This window comes from Mesoplodon mirus (assembly GCF_964341445.2).
Source record: "Mesoplodon mirus genome assembly, chromosome: 4".
Lineage (NCBI taxonomy): Eukaryota > Metazoa > Chordata > Mammalia > Artiodactyla > Ziphiidae > Mesoplodon > Mesoplodon mirus.
This window is the reverse complement of record NC_138979.1, coordinates 156,345,866-156,370,223: the sequence shown is the minus strand read 5'-3', so window position 1 is coordinate 156,370,223 and position 24,358 is coordinate 156,345,866. Positions and strand designations below refer to the sequence as shown.

Below are 24,358 nucleotides of genomic sequence, written 5' to 3'. Positions count from 1 at the left end.
CAAGCTGACAAACACATTGGAAGAATAATACAGTAAGCATCCATATATCCTTCACATAGATTCACCAGTTGTTATCTTTTTTGCCATATCTGCTTTTGCTCTCTCCATACACACAATACACAACACTTTTTAGAAACCATTTTAAAATGAATTGCATACATCATGACACTTCATCCATAAAAACATCATCCTACATCCCCTAAAACAAGAACATTCTCCTATATAACCACAATACTAATTTAATAATTATTCCATAATATCATCTATTATATAGTCCATATTCCAATTTCTCTACTACCCCCAAAATGTTTTTAGATATTCTTTAAATCCAGTATTCAGTCATACACTGCATTGGTTGCTATGCCTCTTTATCCCCTTTTAATGTAGAACAGACCCTCAACTTCTCATTTAAGAGTACTTGCCTTTCTGAATTGGGCGATTGGGATTGACATGTATACACTGATGTGTATAAAATTGATGACTAATAAGAACCTGCAGTATAAAAAAACAAACAAACTACCTAACTAATAATAATAAAAAAAAATACATGCCTTTCAACAAAAACAACAGAAGTTTGGAAGCTGAACTTATGTGTGGAAGCAGTGCAGAACTGTCACATAAGAAGCACTGCCTTGGACTTCCCTGATGGTCCAGTGGTTAAGACTCCATGCTTCCAATGCAGGGGGCACAGGTTCAATCCCTCGTCAGGGAACTAAGGTCCCACATGCCTCTCAGCGAGGCCAAAAAAAAGCACTGCCTATTTCCCACCCCAGGCTCACCTCTTCCATCTGTTTTTTTTTTAATTTCGGGGCTAATTTTTAATTTATTTATTTATTTTTGCTGTGTTGGGTCTTTGTTTCTGTGCGAGGGCTTTCTCTAGTTGTGGCAAGCGGGGGCCACTCTTCATCGCGGTGCGTGGGCCTCTCACTATCGCAGCCTCTCTTGTTGCGGAGCACAGGCTCCAGACGTGCAGGCTCAGTAGTTGTGGCTCACGGGCCTAGTTGCTCCGCGGCATGTGGGATCCTCCCAGACCAGGGCTCGAACCCATGTCCCCCTGCATTAGCAGGTACATGCCAGTTATTTTGTAAAATGTCCCACATTCTAGATTTGTCTGATTAGTTCTTTATAGTTCATTTGTGTTTCTAACACTTGGACTTCCAATAAACTGCTAGCTAGGTCTAAAGACATTAGATTCAGATTAAACAGTTTTGGCTGTAATTATATTGTGCATTTGATATTGCATTCCATCAGGAAGCACATAATGTCTGGGTTTCTCACTATTAGTTATTCCAAGTTTGATTACTTGGTTAAGGTGGCTAGCTGCCAGGTTTCACCAAAGTAAAGAAGGTATCTTCCCTCTGTAATTACTAATTAAACTATAAGGTGATACTTTATCACTGTATGAATATTCTGTAACCCAATTACATTTTACCTAAAGGTTTTAGGATCTATTGATGATCCTTACCTGAATTAACTATTACATTAGAGGTTCCAAAATGATGAGTTTTTAAAAATTAATTGTGTTCTTGTACTTCTGTTTTGTAGTCCTCCTTCATAGAAGCAATTACTGCATTCACTTTTTTTTTTTTTTTTTTTATGCAGGACACGGGCCTCTCATTGTTGTGGCCTCTCCCGTTGCGGAACACAGGCTCCGGACGCGCAGGCTCAGCGGCCATGGCTCACGGGCCCAGCCGCTCCGCGGCATGTGGGATCCTCCTGGACTGGGGCACGAACCCGCGTCCCCTGCATCAGCAGGCGGACTCTCAACCACTGCTCCACCAGGGAAGCCCTGCATTCAGTTTTTAAAATTCAGTGGCATAGGGACATTCCTGGTGGTCCTGTGGGTAAGACTCCGTGCTTCCAATGCAGGGGGCACGGGTTCAATCCCTGGTTGGGGAACTAAGATCCCACATGCTGTGCGGCCGAAAAAAAGAAAAAAAATAAGTCACTAAGTTCATTACACAGCAATGGATAACCGAAACACCCACCTCCACTGGTGGTGTGAACCTAGACATTTGGTTTCTGCTTTCAGCCTTGCTCACCCAGTTCCTATAACTGCTTGAGGCTGCATCCTCCACCTTTAGGAGGTGTAGATATTTCCGGAGCCGTCTCACCTCTGTGCCCTCTGAGCCCTCCTGCATGTCACATTTCATCCCTCTTCCTTCACTTTCTTTTTTGGGATTTCTGCCTCATATCAGGCAATTTGGCAGCCTTTTCACATATTTTACAGTCTGCAAATTATATTTGTCCTTGAGTTTCACCAAAAAATATTGTCTGTGGGTTTTCCCCTCCACTTTTCTTATTGTTTTTGGATGATTTCCAAGAACAGACGAGAATGCTGATTTCTACGGCCACTTTCATAGCGTGTCACCACCATATTGTTTAAATGGCGACATTCTTTTAAATGCACCACAATAACCAACCACCTGTTAATAGACATTAAGGTTGTTTCCAGCATTTCACTGCTACAAGCAGCGCTGCAGTGAAAATCCTTCTACATCGAACCTTCTCACACTCACACATGTCTGTAGGATAATTTTCTACAAGTAGAAGTTTGGGGTCAAGGGCAATGGGTGACTGAAGGATTCTTATGCCACTTCAGAATGTGGCAAAACAGCTCATTTTGCTAGAGCTGAAGCTACAGTGCCCCTTAAGTAAATTCCCTCAGCCCTTATTGTTGGGCTGTTGTGTTGCTTAGTGTATCCAGTCTGTGAAAAAAAAAACAGTCCAGTCCAATTTGGATAGAAATAGGTAATCACCAGGACTTTTCTAGTTGAAGCTTCCTGGTCTCAAAAAGCAGGGTAAGCAGAGAGGTAGGATGAGGCAGAACAAGGAACACAACAAAGCAGCACAGCACCACAGTTAGGGGCATAGAACCAGGCTGGGTGTCAGTACCCAGACTCTCAGACCTGCGTGTGAATACCAATTCCACCAATCAACAGCTGTGCAAATTGGACAGATCACTTAACCTCTCTGAGCCTTACTTTCCTAATCTGTAAAATAAGGATAGTAACAGTACCTATCTCATGAGGCTATTGTGAAGACTAAATAAGAAATGTAATTGAAACCACTGTGTCTGTCATATAGCATGTGCTCAATAGCTGTCAGCTATTGAGCTATTGTTAATATAACACAAAAGATCCTCCCGCCTTCCAAATTTTATGGCATGAGAGTAGGGGCAGAGGAGACATGGAGAAAAGGATGAAGTTTAGCAGCTTCCAGGAAGAGATTTTCCCATTATCTGTAAAAGCATATTGCTGAGAACAAACAGAATGGATACGGGAAGAGAGGGGAGGGAAGCGAGGCCAGAGCAAGAAGATTGCCTGAAGGAAACATCCACAGTAGGAGGTAGAACTTTGGGTTTCTGAGAAGGGGCAAGGGGAGAGAGGTGGCGGAGATTAAATGGCTTAGTATCCAGGTTACAGGTGTGTTAATGGGCACTCTGCTCTTTCTCTGGGCATGAACCGATCAATAGACACGTCACAAACCCCTGATCTTTTAACAGATACTGATTGATTACTCCTCACCCCCATGGGCATAAGACAGATGTATAAAAACTGGTTGCACAGGATGTCTGAATGGGTGGTGTCCCTAGCATGGTTCAGTGCACAGCTTGCACAACTGTACATGGCAGTCCTGCCTGGACTCCACCCTCAAGAATTTTTTGCTTTACATTGTGAACCATCACATGGACCACAAGTTTCCCGAGGGCGGGAACATGGATTACATAATTTTTTGTACTCCCACAAGCGCTTGGCACTCAGTTGATGATCAGTAATTCTCCCTGGGACTTCCCTGGTGGCACAGTGGTTAAGAATCTGCCTGCCAATGCAGGGGACACGGGTTCAATCCCTGGTCTAGGAAGATCCCACATGCCGCCAAGCCACTAAGCCCGTGCGCCACAACTACTGAGTCTGCGCTCTAGAGCCCGTGAGCTACAACTACTGAAGCCCGCACACCTAGATAGAGTCCGTGCTCTGCAACAAGAGAAGCCACCACAATGAGAAGCCCGTGCACCGCAACGAAGAGTAGCCCCCTCTCGCCGCAACTAGAGGAAGCCTGCGCGCAGCAACGAAGACCCAACGCAGCCAAAAATAAATAAATAAAATTTAAAAAACATAATAATTCTCCCTTAGTAACTCTGTTAGGGGGCCTCTTCTGACCAGCCTTTTTGGGCCTGCCCCTGACCCTCCAGGCATACTCAGTCCAAGCTCCACACACCCCCATCGGCATCTAGTAAACCCCACTTGGCCTGCCCTCCCCTTGAGACCAGATCAATTCAAGCACCAGGAAATCATTAATATCAGAACTCTCAGAGGGAAAGGAGCTTCAAGTTCTTGTCATTGAGGGCCACAGGATGTAGCCCTGTGACCTGCAGTACCCCAGAGAGCAGCCTTCTTGAGCCACGCTGTGCAATGCGTGGATCCTATCCCAGCCCTTATCTATGCAGGATTCTAAGGGCCAAATGCGAGGATCCTATCCCAGCCCTTATCTATGCAGGATTCTAAAGGCCCTGGGGCCGTTGTTGGAGAACTCTTATTTTTGGGTGTTTCCTCATACCAAGCCACTCCCCACCCCCACAGAGTGGTTCGCACCCAGGTCCCCATCCTGTCCTCTGTAGTCCCACACAAAAAGCCTAATCTCATGTTTCAGCAAATATGAAACTATGAGACCCCACTCAGGCCTCTTGGGTTCCAGCCCCGCCTGGACGCAATTCTTCTGAAGGCTGCTCCCTGCCCTTCCTCTGAAGGTGCTTATCCCTAGGCTGGGGTGGGAGGAGGGAGGCCTGGGACGCCACACACACCAGGCGTGCCTGCCTCTGTCCACTGTCACCCGCTCAGCCAGAGCCTGGCTCCCAGACAGGCGCAGAGCCAAAGTAGAGCAGTCAGGACATCGGAAAGAAAAGGTTGTGCATTCCTGCTTCCTTCTCGGCAAGTTTCCCAAGCAATGGGGCTCCTCGGGCTGCTGGCCAAAGAGCCTGGGCAGAAATAAATCTCCCCAGCCAGGGCTCCTTCAGAGCTGCCCTTTGGGGAACGTGCCGCCAGTCTTCCTGAGAGCCCCTCAGCCAGCGCAGCAGGCTCTTCCCTGGAGTTAGGTGTGTGGGGGAGCATGTTCCTCCCCCAGGATCCATGCCATCAGGTTTGGGGATAGGACCAAGTTTTCCCAGCACAAGTGAGAAGGACACAGGCACCTCTCCTCTTCCAGGACAAGGGTCATGGACACATCTTCTCCTGGAAGCCAGCAACTCACCTGCCCCTACCCTGTCCCACACACCCCCTTTCCAGGAAGGAAAGGTAAAACTCAACTCTTGTCACTCCCTGGGGTTTGGGGGCAGATGCGGGTGACCGCCTGGGCATGGGGAGACACCTTCCCCTGAATGAGAAACTGAGGCCTCAGGGGCTGAGCAGAGAACGAGAGGGGCTGGACCTGGATTGGTCCCAAGAAACAGAATGCCTGTGGGCGTGCTCAGTGGGGGGATGGGGAGGGGTGATATAAGCCCTCTTGTCCCAGAAGCAGCCAAGAGATGAGGGAGGGGTGTGAGTGACACCCAGGAAGACAGCAGAGGCTGAGGAGCTCGGGAGAGGCCGGAACAGCCCTGCAGATAAGGCTCTGGGCTTTCTCTCCTTTGGGGCCAAAGCCAGAGAAAGCACAGCCAGTTGCATAATCCTTCTATTTGCTCAGATCTACATTTTGTCCTGAAGCTCCCTGCCCTGGGAGGTGATTGAGGAAGGCACCCAGCAAGGACTGGGCAGGGCAGGGAGTCAGCAGGCGAGCAAGGGGCGTGCTGGGTCTTCAGCCTTTTTTCCACCGCTGCCGTCCAGGAGGATGGAGGCCCTCAATGAGTCTGCCCAGTTCAACTTCTCCCTGCCGCAGAACTTCGGCAAGCGGCCCACCGACTGGGCGCTGAGTGTCATCCTGGTGATCATACTGTTAACCATCATGCTCTCACTGGGCTGCACCATGGAGTTCAGCAAGATCAAGGTGCACTTCTGGAAGCCTAAGGGGCTGGCCATCGCCCTGGTGGCGCAGTACGGCATCATGCCCCTCACTGCCTTTGCATTGGGCAAGGTCTTCCAGCTGAACAACATCGAGGCACTGGCCATCCTGATCTGCGGCTGCTCGCCGGGGGGGACCCTCTCCAACATCTTCACTCTGGCCATGAAAGGGGACATGAACCTCAGGTAGGACGGGGGGTGAAGAAGGAGCAATCTGGGGACAGCGGCTGCATGGGAGATCACAATCAAGGCGAAGAGGGGGGCTAAAGACGGAAGCGTGAGTGAGTGGGGGCTGGGTGGGTGCTAGGGCAGAGGGTGGCAGGCATTGATTGTCAAGAGCTCATGCTGGGCTGGGGACAGGACCTGGGGTACATCTTGGTTTAAGCACCAAGCCAAAGGGGCCCAGTTGGTCTAGGGGCACCCTGGAGAGCCCCTTTACTCCCAGAGTTGTCTCGAGTGGGGCACAAGGATTGTCTTGAAGGAGTACTGTACTGACTTAAAGCAAAGGGACCTCTGGAGAACTTTTACCTGTCTGCCAGGCGGGGCAAGTTGTCTGCTTTGAGGCCAGAGATATGAAAGGGAGTGCAGATTAGTTTCAAAGATCTCCAGGGAGATCAAGGTGGCTCGGAACCAAAGAGCACCTCCAATTCCTGCAGAGCAGGAAGGAACTTCCAAAGATTCCCCCCAGCTGTCTGGGCTGTCTTCTCTGAACTTCCCCCATCCACCCATCAGACACAGGAACACTTCAATGCAAAGACACAGCCAGGTAGGTCCTAGAGTTTCCTAGGACCAGGTCGGGATCCCAAGTCATGATGGGCCTCACCTCGGCCAAAGTGGTAGGAGGGAAACAGCAGCATCCCCACCCAGCTCATCACAGCAGAAATCAGCGAGGGCTCCCTCCTGCAGGGGCTGGTTGAACACCCGTCCTTCCAAACAGGTGGGACTCTTGTCTGGAATGCCTCCCAGGGTGAGGCCACGTCAGGCCTGCTCCAGCTGCAACAGCAGCCCCTGCTGGCTAAAGAAAACTCACCAGCATAAAAGCTGTTGCTTTTATCTAAGCCTCCGTCTCAAGCTGGTCTCTTCTGGTTCGATCCACTCTTCCGTGCCAGGCAGGGCAGTAAATTCAGTCCATCTGCTGGTGCCTGTCAGTATCCTGTCCCTGGCTGAACTTTACTAAGGAAAGTAGCCAGGTACAGAAGCCTCCTCCTGGTGATGCCAAGCGATGCTGGGGTTGATTATTAGATGAAAAAATGACAGTGATCATTGGGGGCTCCCTGGACCTGCCATCTGAGAAGCTCTGGACTCTCCAACCATATGATTTGACCCTTACTGAGGTGGTCGATGGAGAGAGAGCTTGGCTTGTACAGTCTCCCATGGGAACATATCCTTGTTCGACCACCTCGCTGTGAGGAAATTCTTCCCTCTATCTAATCCAAGTCCTCGATTTTTTTTTATTGCTAATGTAATCAAAATTTCATGGATTCTCTTATTTACTAGTTATAATGGAAATTCACTTGGATTTCCTCTGTGGACAGTCCTATCATTGGCATATAATGCAAGTTTAGTTTCTTCCTTTCCCATCCATATGTTTTTTCTACTTCTTGTTTTGCTGTGCTAGCAAAGACCTATATAGTATAATTTACAATAGGTAATGTGATGGGAACAGGTATCCTTGCTTTATTCCTCTAATTTTTCACCATTAGGTTTACTATTTCCTGTAGATTTTTGACAAATATCCCTTTTCAGGTTAAGGAATTTCCATTCTGTTGCTACTGTGCTAATTTTTATCATGCATGAACATTGAATTTTGTTGAATGGCACTTTTCTGCATCTATGATACCATTTTTTCTTTAATCTGATAATACAGTGATATATATCAGTAAATTGTCTAATGTTAAACCATTTTTATATTGCTGGGATAAAACAATTTTGTTCATTGTATTATTTTTTAAAGGCATGGCTAGATTCATTTGGTAACATTTTATTTATGACTTTTGCTTCTGGGTTTATAAATGAGACTGGACCCTAATTTTCCTTTCTCATAATGTGATTTTCTACCTTTGGTTGTAAAATTTTATTATTCATGTATAATAATTTGGGACATGTTTCCACTTTTTTTGCTCTCTATATAATACTGAGGCTATCTGTACCTTGAATGTTTAGTAGAACTCTACTGTAAAACCATATGTACCTTGTGTGAGGTTTGGATGACAGGTTTCAAACTACTGATTAAATATCTTTAGTGATTCTAAGTTGATTCAGGTTTTCAGCTTCATTTTGAGTTAGTTTTTGTAGATTATATTTCCCAGGAAATTGTCCATTCAATCTGAATAGAAAAATGAAAGTATAAGACTGTCTTTGATTTCTTCTATGACTCTCTAAAATCTTTATTGGATCTGAAATTATGTTTCCTTTTGCATTCATAATAACATCAATTTGTGCCCTCTTTCCTTTTTCTTGGTTAGTCTCTCCAGCAGTGTCTATTTTATTAGACTTTGCAAAGAACTTGCTCTTGGTTTAATTGAGTCTCAGTTAATTTATATAATTTTTCAAGTTTACTCTCTTGTCTTTAATATTTTCTTTGTCCTGCTTTCATTAGGTTTACTTTGTTTTTCTTTTCAATTCTTGAGTGAAATGCTTAGTTCATTAATTTTTAATCTTTCTTTTCCTATATAAACATTTCAGGCTATAAATTTTCCTCTAAGAATTAATTTAGCTGCTCCCTAGATTTTTAAAATTATTTTTGAGATATAATTTATATACCATAAAATTCACATTTTTAAGATATATAAGTCAGTAGTTTCTAGTATATTCACAAGGTTGTACAACTACCACCAGTATCTAATTCCAGAACATTTTAATCATCCCCAAATGAAACCCTATACCCATTAGCAGTCAGTCACTCCCATTCCTCTCTCACTCCAGCCCCCGGCAACCACTAATCTACTTTCTGTTCTCTATAGATTTCAGGTAAATGGAATCATATAATATCTAGCCTTTTATGTTTCTGATTCTTTCACTTACCAAAATGTTTTCAAGGTTCATCTTTGTGATAGTATATAGCAGTACTTCATTGCTTTTTATGGCTGAAGAATATTCAATTACATGAATACACCATATTTTGCTTATCCGTTGATATTTTGTTTTCCATTTTTTAGCTATTATAAATAATGCTGCTATGAATGTTTGTATACAAGTACTTGTGTAAACATATGCTGTCAGTTCTCGTGGGTATATACCTAGGAGTAGAGTCACTGGGACATGTGATAACTCTGTGTTCTTGATGGCTATACTCTGGACCCTTTGGACTAGGATGGAGTTGATATTCATTTAAGCCATATTTGACCTCTATGGAAACAATGAAGAGGTGTAGATAGTGAATAGGGCTATAGGGAGGAGGGACAGACACTTAGTGTGGTTTTCCTGCGGTCTTGTCAAGCCCTCATCCCCAACCTTCCCACTAGAATGGAAGCCAGAGCATATATTGTAAGGTGAGTGTCTACAGATCCAAGAAGTTTCCCTAGCAGCTTCTTCTCTCACTTGGTCTTTCTGGAGGGCCTCTTCCTACACAGGGTCCTTGGATTAACATGTATGAGATTCCAAATGGAGATGGTAATAGGACATTTAGGACACTTAGGATACAGATTAGAGCTGGGAGGATATACTATTTTTCAGGATCTGAGAATCACACTCAATTTATCCTAAATAATGTTAAGGATAAACCAGAAAGTAAAGAACATGAGAATATTGGTGTTGGGGACTAGAATATTATTCAAGATAAAAAACAGGTCTGATGACCAGATTATCTTGTCACTTACTCAACAATGGGTAACTATTGCTGTCTTCTCTACAGCTCCACCACTTTGGTCCTTCCATTATTCTGTTTTTACTGCTTTGCTGCTATTTTTTACAGTCCTCCTAATCATGGCCTCTGTTTACTGCTTTTTCTTTGCATGTTTTTTGGTTTTTGCCTGACCATGCCTCCCATGCCTCTCCAAAACCAAGTGCTTTATCACTGTGAACACATTCAAACTCCCCAAGTGAGAAAATGCTCTTAATGTACTTAATTCTTGTTATCTTAGTTAGACAGAATCACTATGTCCAGCCATCTCCTAGGCTCTAAGGCAGGCACTTAGCAACTTAGTAGGTCAGGTGTTATTCTATGTTCCAATGGGCTATAGCCAGAGTGATGGGATCACACAGCTTTGTTCAAAATGGGCTGTGCTATGTCAAGTATAGAGAGCAAAAAGAGTTCTACTACAGAGGAGATCAGAATGGCTCCTTCCACAGTGAAGCACACAGGGACTGAAGCAGTTGGACAGACCTGGGTTCAACTCCTGCCTCAGCCTTCCTATCTGTGTGATCCTGGGCAAGTCACAACTCTTCAAGTCCCCAGCTTCCTCATTAGCAAAAAGGAGATAGTATGCTTACCTCCTAAGCTACTGGGAAAAGGAAATAAAGCAATGTATGTAAGGTTCTTAGCACAATACCTGGCACAAAGCAGGCACTCCACAAAATGGTCTGTACAGGCATACCTTGGAGATACTGCAGGTTCAATTCCAGACCACTGCAATAAAGCAGAATATCACAATAAAGTGAATCACATGGATTTTTTGGTTTCCCAGGGCATATAAAAGTTATGTTTAAACTATACTGTGGTCTACTGAGTGTGCAATAGCACTGTGTCTAAAAAAATTTACATACTTTAATTTAAAAATACTTTATTGCTAAAAAATGCTAACCATCATCTGAGCCTTCAGCAAGTTGTAGTTTTTGCTGGTAGAGGGTTTTGCCTCCATGCTGATGGCTGCTGACTGATAAGGGTCGTGGATGCTGAAGGCTGGGGTGGCCGTGGCCATTTCTGAAAATAAGACAACAAGACTGAATCTTCCTTTCACGAATGATTTTGCCGTTTGATAGCATTTTACCCAGAGTAGGACTTCTTTCAAAATTGAAGTCAATCCTTTCAAACCCTGCCACCACTTTATCAACTAAGTTTATGTAATATTCTAAATGCTTTGTTGTCATTTCCACAATCTTCACAGCATCTTCACCAGGAGTAGATTCCTCCTCAAGAAACCACTTTCTTTGCTCATCCGTAAGAAGCACTCCTCATCCATTCAAGTTTTATCAGGAGATGGCAGCAATTCAGTCCCATCTTCAGGCGCCACTTCTAGCTCTCTCGTTATTTTCGCCACATCTGCAGTTACTTCCTCCACTGAACTGCTCAAAGTCATCCCTGAGAGTTGAAATCAACTTCTTTTACACTCCTGTTAATGTTGATATTCTGACCTCTTTCCACAAATCACAAATGTTCTTAATGGCATCTAGAATAGTCAATCCTTTCCAGAAGATTTTCAACTAACTTTGCAGAGATCCATCAGAGGAATCACTATCTATGGCAGCTATAGCCTTACAAAATGTATTTCTTAAATGGTAAGACTTGAAAGCCAAAATTACTCCTTGATCCATGGGCTGTAGAATGGATTTTGTATTAGCAGGCATGAAACAACATGAATCTCTTTGTACATCTTGAGTGACCAGGTGCATTGTCAATAAGCAGTAACATTTTGAAAGGAATCTTTCTTCTGGGCGGTAGGTCTCAACAGTGAACTTGAAGTATTCAGTAAACCAAGTTGTAAACAGATGTGCTGTCATCCAGGATTTATTGCTCCATTTATAGAGCACAGAGTAGATTTAGCATAATTCTTAAGGGCCCTAGGATTTTTGGAATAAGCATTGGCTTCAACTTAAAGTCACCAGTTGCATCCCTAACAAGAGAATCAGCCTGTCCTTTGAAGCCAGGCATCGACTTCTCCTCTCTAGCTATGAGAGTCCTAGATGGCATCTTCTTCCAGTAGAACACTGTTTCATCTACACTGAAAATCTGTTGTTTAGTGGAGCCACCTTCATTGATGATCTTAGCTAGATCTTCTGGATAACTTGCAGCTTCTACATCAGCACTTGCTGCTTCACCTTGCACTTTCATGTTGTGGAGATGATGTCTTTCCTTAAACCTCATGAACCGACCTCTGCTAGCTTCAAACTTTTATTCTGCAGGTTCCTCACCTCTCTCAGCCTTCCTAGATTTGAAGAGAGTTCGAGCTTTGCTCTGGATTAGTCTTTGGCTTAAGTGTATGTTGTGGCTGGTTTGATCTTCTCTACAGACCACTCAAACTTTCTCCATAACAGCACTAAGGCTTTTTTGCTTTCTTATCATTCGAGTGTTCACTAGAGTAGCACTTTTAATTTCCTTCAAGAACTTTTCCTTTGCATTTACAACTTGGCTAAATGTTTGGGGAAAGAGGCCTAGCTTTCAGTCTATCTGGGCTTTCCACAGGCCTTCCTCACTAAGTGTAATCATTTCTAGCTTTTGATTTAAAAACATGAGAGACATGTGACTCTTCCTTTCACTTGAACACTTAGAGACCACTGTAGGGTTAGTAACTGGTCTAATTTTAATATTGTTGTGTCTCAGGGAATAGGGAGGTCCCAGGAGAGAGAGAGAAGGGGGAACAGCCAGTCGGTGGAGCAGCCAGAACACACGCAACATTTATATCCTTTAAGTTCGCCGTCCTACATTGGCGTGATTCACAGTGCCCCAAAACAATTACAATAGTAACATCAAAAATCACCATAACAAATATAATGAAAAAGCTTGAAATATTGCGAGACTTACTAAAATGTGACAGAGACATGAAGTGAGCAAATGCTGTTGGAAAAATAGCACCGATAGACTTGCCTGATGCAGGGTTGCCACAAACCCTTACTTTGTAAAAACAAAACAAAACAAAACAAAACAAAAAACAGCTGCGAAATGCAATAAAATGAGGTTATGCCTGTATTAACGGGCTCTCTCTCTCTTCACTCTTCCTATGTCTCCCACCCAGCATCGTGATGACCACCTGCTCTACCTTCTTTGCCCTGGGCATGATGCCCCTCCTCCTGTACATTTACTCCAGGGGCATCTATGATGGGACCCTGAAGGACAAGGTGCCCTATGGCGGCATCATGATATCACTGATCCTGATTCTCATTCCTTGCACCATAGGCATCATCCTCAAATCCAAACGGCCACAATACGTACGTTATGTCACCAAGGTAAGAACCTGGGGGCCCGGGCAGGGAGCGAGAACACCACCATCGTCGCAGTGAATGGCTTGAGGCAAGTCATTTGGGCTTTTTCTGTGTCAGTTTCCTTCCTTGTTTAAAAAAAACAAAAAAAGTCTGCTGCTATTGGTACAACCTACTTCATGGGATTGTAACGTACGTGAGAATGTTTCTGAAGAGTTAGGAGAAAAACAGTAAAACACCACACACAACTATAAGGTATAATCATTATTTTAATAATAAAATTAAACTTTTATCATGTACCTAGTAGCTGCTAAGTTTTATGCTACACTCTCTGAGGAATCACTGTCCTCGAAGTTTGTTTGTAGAAAGTCATTAATAGATGAGAAACAAGATCCAACACAATGTACAATCAGGTACTGGCAGAATGTAAGGAGGTGAGGTTGGTGAGGGCCAGGTGGTCAAGAAAGGCTTCCCTAGAGGATGGAAGGAGGGGGCAGGGCTTCAGCCAGACCATGAAGAAAGGGTTGGATTTGGGTAAGCCTAGGGAGATGCCTGAAGAGAGGAGTTCCAAGGGAGACCACGGGCAAACATGGCTGACTGGATGAGAAGCCAGAGGGGAGGAGGCCAGGGGCAGAGGTGGTAGGCACACTTGTAGCACTTTAGGAGTGGGATAGGAGGAAAGTGGAGTGAGATGGCCCCAGCAGGTGTAGGGGTGTGCTATGAGGGCAACACGCCACTGCCCTGCCTTTGGAAAAATCAGACTTGTAGAGTGAGTGGTTCCTCTACCAACTCTTGTGACCTTGGAGCTCAGTTCCCATCAGTCTCTCCTCTGGCTCACTGCTCAGCCCGGGATCCCAGGCTCCATCCCGGTCCTCAGGAAAAACTCGCCTCCTGAAGGCCTGTTTTGGTCCCCACCCCTGGATCTATGCCTTTGGGCCGGGCTACAGGGCATACTACTTGGGGGCCCAAGGCTTCCAGCAGCTTTGGACCTGAAACAAAGAGGTTTGGTCAGGTTTCCAGGGTCTTTTGATTTTCACACCGCCATTGTCAAGGGTAGTTTTTGCCCTTGTCCGGGTGTAGTCCTAATACCATGGCCACAGTCCCCCTCCCCACCTGTTGAATATGTGAAGTCATTCCTCCTCCTGCCAAATAGCTCATCACCCCACTCTGCTCTGATTGGCATCTTCCGTTCTCTCCACCCTTACTTCTCAGAAATCTCCTTTTATTGATCATGTCCTCTACCCCCATAGCCTCCTCCCCCTCGCTCTCATTTCTAGAATGTCTCCATATTAGTTCATCACAGTCAACGTTGATACTGGTTCACATCTCTCCTTTTTTTTACGAAGTAGAGTCACGGGACTCTACTTCCCGCTCCAGCCAACACCTCTCTTTCCTCCCCTTCTGAGCCGTGCTCCTGGGAGTCACCCGTTGCCCCCACCCACCTTCCACTCTCACCACACTGGCCCCCAGGACTGTTCTCCAGTGGCCAGGCCTCAACAGTCTCTACTTCTTGGCCTCCCATCCACTCAGCACCTTGATGACCACCTGCTCCACTTTCTTCACCAAATCCAATGGACATGTCTCAACTCTTCTTTTAGCAGCTGTTGGTATGGTTGACCACTGCCTCCTTCTCAAATATCTTCTTCCTCAGCTTCAGTGACAGGGCACCTGCTTTCCTACCACGTCTCTGGCACTTCTTTTCAGACTCCCTTGTGAGTTCCTCTGGTAAAAGTTACTTCTCTGCATTCAGCCCAAGCTTTCTGCTTTTCTTCCCTAAGCCCAGGACCTCCCCACCATGAGATCTGGTCCATCTCAACAGCCATCTACAAGCTGATGACTATCAGAAGAGTATCTTCAGTTCTCAGCTCTCTCCCAACTCCTGAATCCATTTATTAACTGCCAAATCTTTCTACCTGAATATGTCTCAGGCATTTAAAATTCAGTATGTCTTAAATTTAAACCACCTCCTTAAGCCTGCTCTTCCCCTCCTCCCACTGTGTGATTATCTCAATGAATGGCATTCAACGTGCCCCACTGCCTGAGCCGGAAACGGAACAGTCATTCTCCACATCCTCTCCCTCCCCACTCACATGAATCAGTGATCGTCAATTCTGCCTTCTTTTGCTTGAACCCATGTCTCTCCATCCCTGTGTCTACTGTCTTCATTCAGGCACTCTCCTCTCTCACTAGACAACTCAGCCTTCTAACCTGGCTCCCTGACCCAGTTTTAACCTGAGTCTGGAAAGAAACTATCATGTCACTTCACTGCTTAAAGGCCTTCACTGGTTCCTTAAACTCCCCCAGGAGTCATGTGGCTCCTCAGCTCTTTCTTGATTTGGTCTCAACCAATCTCTCCAGTGTCAGTTCTCTTCTTTGCACATGCCCCACTGGACTCATTACTACTCACCCTTCAAGTTGCAACATAATTAGCACCTCCTCTAGGAAGTTTTCCTTAACCCACAAGCCTGGGCAGGATGCTTGTCCTACTTGCTCCCATATCACCCAACACTATTGCAGCATGTATCATACTGTATTATAAATACCCACTCCATTTTTATTCCCCACCCACCTGCAAGAAGCAACATCCTAAGGCTGTGTCTCAACACTGATTTCTCAACACTCACAGCTAATACCTGAGAATAAACAAAGGAATAAAGGGCAAGTCCTGTCTCTCCCACACATTAGCAGAAAAACAAACAAAAAACCAGAAACATGTGTCTATCATTTCACTTACTCAAGATAGTTTGTGGGATATAGGAATAAAGAAAAAAAATCACAGAACATAAAAATGTGAAGTGACTCCTGATATCACTTAAAGCAGCTCTGCCCCCCTCCACTTTATAGGTGAAACCAAAGACTAGAACCCCAAGTGCAACTGATATAAGAACACGTCTCCTTATTTCAGAATAAAGTGTTCTTCTGAGAAAGACAAATACAAATATGTGGTACATATATACGATGGAATATTACTCAGCCATAAAAAAGAATGAAATGACATCTGCACAACATGGATGGACCTAGAGATTATCCTACTGAGTGAAGTAAGTCAGAAAGAGAAAGACAAATATCATGTGATATCACTTATATGTGATATCTAAAATATGACATAAATGAACTTACCTATGAAACAGACTCAGAGATGTAAAGAAAAGACTTGTGGTTGCTGGGGGCAGTGGGTAGGGAAGGGATGGAGTGGAAGTTTGGGGTTAGCAGATGCAAACTATTATATATAGAATGGATGGACAACAAGGTCCTACTGTATAGCACAGGGGACTATATTCAATATCCCATGATAAACCATAATGGAAAAGAATACGAAATATATACATGTATAACTGAGTCACTTTACTGTATGGCAGAAATTAACACAACATTGTAAATCAACTACACTTCAATAAAAAAAAAAAGTGTTCTTCTGAGGATGCAAAAAGAATCTCAGATCTTAAAGTGAGAAAGCCCTTCAAGATGAAGTTCAGTCTCCTGCCTTATTCTCATTCTACTCCTGTTCCTCTTGTGTTACACATCCATGACTCAATTCCACAGCAAAAAAAATGGAGTCAAAATGACCCCAGAGAACATTAAAAGGGCTGACATATACTTGGGCTGGAAAGACAGAGGCCAGTAACAAAGAATCACATAAAATGCAGGTGTATCTTGGGACACTTTGCTGCTGGCCAAACCTCCAAGTTTAGACAAGCAGAAGGGCAACAGCTCCATTTATCAATTACTCCCAAACAGGAATCACTCCTGTGAGGATGCAGAGAAAAACAAGTGGTCAAGATGCAAACGCTGAAGTTTCCTTGTGTTACATTTCTTTGAGGACTATGCTCGTCCTTAATCTCCCCGTTTCATAATGTAGTGAGTTACAAGCTGGAAAATGGGCAAACAATTGTCCCAGCCTCTTTGCACACCTAACACTCCTAGAGACTTTCAAATCAAAATTATCCAACTTCCGGTGACTGGCTCTGGCAGGTTAGGGTTATCTGCTCAAACTGCTCAACCAGTTGCATTCCCTAGGAGGAGGTCACATTTAAACACGCCAAGATACAATTTCAGGGAAGCCCCATTTGGAAAGGCAATTCAAGTAATACTTTAACTTACCCATGCAAGGGTTTATTCAAGCCTACGTGGTTAGAAAGTTGGTGAACCTGAGCATGACATGGTCTAAGAGCCACTCTTACCATAAGCCATCCATCACTCTTCAATAAGGATCCCGCTCTGACACTGACTCAACCACTCTACCTGTGCTTTTCCCATACCTGCTGCTACTGATGAACTGACCTGACTCTCCTACATCTCACAGCTTCTGCCAACTCGCGGCTTCTGCCGCTCCCAGGCCTCTGTGTCAAAATTTTAACACTTGCCTCTGCTCTTGCTTCCCTCTCTGTAACTCTTCAAACTCCCTAAACAAGAGGAAGGCTCTCACTAGTTAGGTCATTCACCAACCTGCCTAGGTCACCGATGCGAGAAGAGTTGGGCCAGGTTATCTCCTGGATCACTGGCAAGCTAAGTCGGCTACCCATGAATGGACACTCATCACAGCTTCAATCAGCGATGACAGGACAGTGCAAGTGGTAGAAAACATGGTGACCTATGAAGAAGCACCCACCTATGGCCTCTTTTCTCAGCAGGAGGTCATGGACGTGAGATCGCCGCAAATAGCAGGACTGAGAGTGACAAAAAACTTCGGGATGTTAAATTCCTCTCCTTTCCCTATGAGTAGTAATAGGAGCTACAATTTAGTCAGTGGTTTTAATATGTCAGGTCCTGTGCTGTCAACCTCACTCAAGAGAGGTTGCATGACTCACCAGTTTACACGTCTTGAGGACGGTTTTCACACCTGGGTCACACCATTGTCTGTGCTCACAACCACTCCAAAGGCCTCAAGACTGGGAGAACGAAAGTGAGGGGATGCGAGTGATACCCACACAGAGAAAGAGGGCTTCTGGATTCATTCACAATCCCTGTAGCCCAGCACGCCCTATGTTATCCATTGCACTCTTTTGATAGGGGCAAAAACTGGACATTAGGTAGACGACAAACCCAAAAGGCAGAAATTAATTCAAAATGCAAGGGCAAACCAAGCAGCTCATCAGTCTTTCAATAAAACCTGAAGCATGTTGTTACTGGTGAGATTCCTTCCTTTCCTGGGACAGGACCACCATCAGTACAGGTGATGTTTCATATGATCATTATCAGTTGCAACATGGCTTAAAAACACAGAAATGCAGAACTGTACAGCTGAAATTAGAGCAATAGAAGTAAATGTTAAAATGTCGCTAGGACAACACTGTAATGTAATTAATGCCACTGAATTATACACTCAAAAATGGTTAAAATGGCAACTTTTGTGTTATATGTATTTTACCGCAATTTTAAAAAATGGTACTAGGAAATATAAAACGCCACATGTGCGAATGAGCTGGAAACAGAACCAAAACATATAACCATTACAAAACAACACAGTAAGTTCAAGAAGAGTTTGCTATATATCCTTTTACTCAGAAGATGAGAGGGACAGAGGCTTAGGTGTATGCATATATTTCATCAGTTTAGTGTGTCATCCTCTAAAATGCAGACATGTAAGCACACTTTGAAGGCTTGCATCCTTGTTACATGCTGAAAAATCTTAACATTCTAATTTCATAAATATGCCTATTGAAAAATTTAAATGGTATGGAAGATGTTAACTATAAAATAATGTATTTTAAAACAAATAAAAAACATACCATTGTTCCCGATGACAGTTGCTTTCACAGCACTTACCTGAGGCAGGGTGGACCTGCACTTTTTTTTTTTTTTTTTATTGGAGTATAATTGCTTTGCAGTGTTGTGTTAGTTTCTGCTGTACAATGAAGTGAGTCAGCTATGTATGTATACCTATATCCCCTCCCTCTTGGACCTCCCTCCCACCCCCGCCATCCCACCCATCTAGGTCATCACAGAGCACCAAGCTGAGCTTCCTGTGCTTTATAGCATGTTCCTGCTAGCTATCTATCTTACGCATGGTAGTGTATATATGTCAATCCTAATCTCCCAATTCGTCCCACCCTCCCCTTCCCCCCATGTTCACATGTCCGTTCTCTAGTCTACGTCTCTATTCCTGCCCTGCAAATAGGTTCATCTGTACCATTTTTCTAGATACCACATATATGCGTTAATATATGGTGTTTTCCTCTTTCCGGCTTACTTTACTCTGTATGACAGACTCTAGGTCCATCTACGTCGCTACAGATGACCCAATTTCGCTCCTTTCCATGGCTGAGTAATATTCCATTGTATGTATGTACCACATGTTCTTTATCCATTCATCTGTCGTCGGACACTTAGGTTGTTTCCATGTCCTGGCTATTGTAAATAGTGCTGCAATGAACACTGGTGTCCATGTGTCCTTTTGAATTATGGTTTTATCAGGGTATATGCCCAGTAGTGAGATTGCTGGGTCGTATGGCAGTTCTATTTTTCGTTTTTTAAGGAACCTCCATACCGTTCTCCACAGCAGCTGTATCAATTCACATTCCCACCAACAGGGACCCGAACTGTTTCTGATGATGCCATTATTGCCTGAGCCATTTTGAAACTCCTTTTGGGAACTTCCTTATCATCCAATCTGGAGGTCACTCAAGAAAGCAGGCTCATCCCTTTACAGTTATACATCATTTAGGATCTAAAACCACATTACCTAACTTCATTACCTGCTTTAACCAGCTTTGGTTCAAATGACTTTTGGCAATATCCAGAAGTTAAATTCATCGTAAAATGGATGGATGAAGTCCCTACCCGTAATGGAGGTATTCAAGACAAGTATGACAGGTTCTAAGAATAACTTCTACTGAGCTCCAAAATATCCACAGCAATGGCAGTATTGTAGGGATGTGTAGACGGGCTTCAGAGACTTTGAAAGAGAACTTTCATTTACAATATCCACTTTGCCAGAGGACTGAATAGTCTCATCCTTCAAAGCCATAGCACTTCACTGAAAACCTGCCATACAGAGATGTCAATCAGAAGCTGTGCTTGGCTGAGTCTTCCGTAACGTGTTAATCAGATCTATGACCTCCAGGAAGCTTCCTAGCTACGGATAAGAAACCCAAAAAGATGAAAGATACAGGTCTTTCACATTCCCTCCCACTTCAAATACATTTATTAAAGTGTTTTCCACCTCCAATACCCACCAGTGTTTCCCCAGCCCTCTCTGCTCTTCCACATCCCCAGAACCCTTCTAATTGCATTTCCTCCTTGTCCTTATTCACAGGGAGGGATGATCCTCCTGCTTTTGTGCAGTGTGGCTGTCGTAGTGCTCTCTGTCCTCAACGTGGGCAAGAGCATCTTGTTTGTCATGACACCACACTTGCTGGCCACCTCCTCCCTGATGCCTTTCATCGGCTTCCTGCTAGGCTACATTCTCTCTGCTCTGTTCCGCCTCAACAGACGGTAGGTATTATTTTAGGTCCCACTATCCCACGGGTCTCATGCTCATCCTTGTCTCTCAGAAAAAGGTTAAGATCCATGATCTCGGGAAGGCATTTTTCAAGCAATATATTCAAATGTCTCAACTGAACAAGGAACTCTGGACTGAGAAATACTGGGGAGGGAAGGTACTGAATGAATAACACAGATCCAGAAACAAAACACTTAGACCAAAGGCATCGAATCATCCAAAGGGCAGCAGTTCATGGCAAAGTGCTCCCTCCAGAGCCTAGATTCCACCTCCTGCCCAACTCCCTGGTGGCAAATGGCAGTGGAGTAGCTCCATGTCATGACAAGTGCTGGCAATTCCTTTCCCACTTCTCCTCCCTTTCTCTCTAGGTTTTAGTCTTGACACAACACCTTGGGTGGCAACTCTGCTGAGCGGCACTCAGAGCTGAAGTAGTTGCGGACCTCTGCTAGAGCCTAATCCAATTCACAAACACACCTCCTACTTTAGGGGAAGAGTCAGCTTGAGTGCTCGGTGTGGACACATCAGGCACCCTAGCCACCCTGTCTGTACAGAGTGGTACCCCATTTCAAGATTTCCTATTTTCAGCCACATGGCAGACAGATGTTTACGCCGGAGTCTAAACAGTAGTGGCCTAACAGTCACCATCTCCCACAAGGCTGGATTGGTGATTTAAGAGATGGGCCAACTCGACTTTTCTCAAAACCGTGCACTCCACACGTGGCTCATTTTCATCTTCCTGTGTTGGACTGTCAGTTTCACTTATTAGAGTATTTGGGAGAAGGGAGATGAGCAAGTGAAGCTACACCCTCACATCCCTTCTCTCAGGGTATATGGGGTTGTTTTTTTAACCTACACAGGTGCAGACGCACTGTCAGCATGGAGACTGGATGCCAAAATATTCAACTGTGCTCCACCATCCTCAACGTGACCTTCCCCCCTGAAGTCATTGGACCACTCTTCTTCTTTCCTCTCCTCTATATGATTTTCCAGTTTGGAGAAGGGCTTCTCCTCATTGTCCTCTTTCGGTGCTATGAGAAGATCAAGCCTTCCGAGCGTAAGTACTGAACTGTTCCCTTTTGAGCTCTGCCCCCAGTTTGGACACAATTCTGCCAGCAACCATCTCTAGCAGGGACCTTTTGGATAGCGGTGTAACCCGTATTAGGAACCAGCCAGCACCAATAAGCAGGAAGGGATTTCAAAGAGCCATGACTAACTATAATAACTGCCCTTCATTTTTGCCGGGAGAATCAGCTGTGGAGTTTACCTCATTGAACAGAGGTGATTTGGGCTGCTTTAACGGGGGAGACCATGTAGGACTCAGGAGACCATGTAGGACTCAGGGTATAGAAATAGGACAGAACTGTCTTCAACATTACATACTTGTGAGATGTTGTGTGAAAAGCCCTATTCACAAGAAGTCACTAAGTTTCCATGTTACGAGTAGGTTCTCAAGCCATGGAGCCAGGTCAGAGCCCCAGCACCACTGGCTCTCCTATATGAGAAAACATGAAAGCAGTGCAGCCCAATAATCCAGATTGAAAAGTGAGGATTCCAACTCTGGCTACACAGTAAACAAAACTTAGGTATAAGCTGATTAAATTCATAACAACTATCAAAGTAGTCTAGATTTAATATGATTTAATGTAATTACCTCTGGATTAAAAAAAACTTCCTAGCCAATAGCACCTCCTTTCTAAGATGCTTAGAGTATTTCATTCTCTTCAAGATATAATCAAACCTCAAGAAAGCCCACTGAGTCTCTTAGTGGGCTTTAAACCCCCCATTTTTTTTTCAAACCAGAAAACTCAAATCTCAATTGGTAACATATTTCAGTATTTTATAACTCTAAACATTAGTATATTCATCTCAACCACTCAAATCCTTCAATTGACTCATTTCCCACAAACTTGAGGATGCCTTGGAGACCTCTTCTAGACCCTGGAGACTGAGTTACACCCTATGAGAAAGATACAACTTACCCTGGTAGAATTTATCATCTTATAGTAGCAAATGAAGACTTACAATTAACATAAAAGATGTAATATTGGTTATCAAGCAGCCAAAAAGAAACCAATAAATAAGTAACCATACTTCAGAACCATTTTTACTAAGCTTTGGTTTAAAACTACAGTGGAGTTATGGAAAAGAATCTAATCTGATACTTCTCTTGAGAGCAACTCAAGATATTTGTTACCCACTGAACACTCCACCTTCTTTAACAAGAAAAGTAGATTCCCAGGTTTGCAGTTTTAGTCCCAGAAAGGCCTGAAATGTGCTCAAGAGGCCATATTCTGAGTCTCTGGCTCTCAAAACCAATGTACCTAGCAAGACCCCTGTGGCAAAACTAAGTGCAAATAACTCACCTCTTTGGAGCTCTTGTACTGTCTGGGCCCAAGCAGCAGTGCTCAAGTTAAAGAATCCGTCACAAGTTTCTGTGCTTTTGACCCTTGTACCCTTCTAGAGAGATGGGAGAACAGGAAAGGGGGACCATAATCGTAGCTCCTTGCCACTGCCATGCAGACAGAAAAAGAGGTAGACCCGACACCACAATGATAGGGGTATGGAAACACCCCTTGGAAGACTTCCCACTTAACGCACTTTCCTCCCTGCCCCCACTGGCTCCCAGAAGGCAACAGTCAACCTTTGCTTACATAAACTCAACTCCCCATCTGTACTGTGTACTAAGAAGTCAGAGATGGAGTGATGAAGAGTCAGTGCTCTTTATTAGACCTTTTGTTACTAGTATTACCATTAGGGATGTTGAGGGGAAAGCAAATCTTTCCTCAGTTTAAGTCACGGGAGAAGAGGTGGTAAAGAGATGGGGGAAGAAACAAAAACACAGGACACCCTAGGAGTAAGTTGGTATTCTTTTATCTCCCAGATAGAACAAGTTTTTTAACTACTCTTTTGTTCTTCCTAACCTATGACCCTTTTCAACTTCACAGATAAAACTAAAATGATCTCCAAAGCTGACACAACTGAAAAAACCATTCCAACAGCTCTGGGAAATGGCACCCACAAAGGGGAGGCATGCCCCCCTTGCACAGCCTAGCCTTCCCCAGTGACCTGGATTCTGGTCAGAAGGCAATTCAGAAAGCCAACGTGGCAAACTATACAGAAAGCAGAAAGATGAAACACCACCAGTGGGGTCTGAGTCTTTCTCTAGCATAAATTATCAGAATCATCAAGCCTTGCGTGGAAGTCAAAGTGGGAGTCTACCCCAAAAAGCCTCACCTATTCCCAGCTTAGAACTTGATACTTGTTTACAAAATAAAAGACTTATTCAATGACAGCCCTACGAAGGCAGGAACCAAAACTGCCTTTTGCCCTTGCATCTCTAGAACAGTGCCTGATAGGCATAAAAAAGCAATTTCTGAACTAGTCAATAAATGGGTTCTTAACCTAAAATCAAATACCCAAATTCTGTTCCAAGTTTTGTGACCCAAAAGGGAAATACATGCTCAGAGTACTGTAGGATTAACAGACTTCAGAAGTCCTTTCTAACCTTAAATATTCAGATCCCATTCCTTCCCTTTTGACGTCACTGGAATTAAAGCTCCTGAGAATACGACACCAAGTACGCAAAAGCAGACATAATAAAATGGAAAAACACTTGGATAAGACAAACTCAAAACCTCAGCCATAATAAAATGAAAGAACATTTTGAAGAACACAATTCCAGAAGAGAAGGAAAACTTTAAAAAAGCCAGAAAAGAAGTACAAATACCAACAGAATAGTTTCACTAATCATCTATGCCATCACTTCATTAGGTATCAGTAGTTTTCACATTATGCTCCCTCCAAATTCAGAGTACTGTACGCTATTGCCGAAATTAGTGGTTGCTAA

General features: G+C 44.0%; 1 protein-coding gene across 1 annotated transcript; it reads left to right on the top strand.

The window, feature by feature from the left end:
- The first annotated feature begins 5,738 nt into the window (after positions 1-5,738).
- SLC10A1 (solute carrier family 10 member 1) lies at positions 5,739-23,665 on the top strand. The gene is made up of 5 exons (XM_082617806.1): positions 5,739-6,182; positions 12,887-13,097; positions 20,326-20,504; positions 21,369-21,565; positions 23,457-23,665. The coding sequence occupies exons 1-5, from the start codon at positions 5,827-5,829 to the stop codon at positions 23,561-23,563; spliced, it is 1,050 nt and encodes a 349-aa protein (XP_082473932.1). The 5' UTR covers positions 5,739-5,826; the 3' UTR covers positions 23,564-23,665.
- Positions 23,666-24,358: the final 693 nt, after the last annotated feature.

Excerpts from the sequence above, each read along its gene's own strand:
- SLC10A1 (XM_082617806.1), top strand. The coding sequence starts at position 5,827 with ATGGAGGCCCTCAATGAGTCTGCCCAGTTCAACTTCTCCCTGCCGCAG. Across the intron at positions 13,098-20,325 it reads ACGTACGTTATGTCACCAAG|GGAGGGATGATCCTCCTGCT; the intron begins GTAAGAACCTGG and ends CCTTATTCACAG. Across the intron at positions 21,566-23,456 it reads GAAGATCAAGCCTTCCGAGC|ATAAAACTAAAATGATCTCC; the intron begins GTAAGTACTGAA and ends TCAACTTCACAG.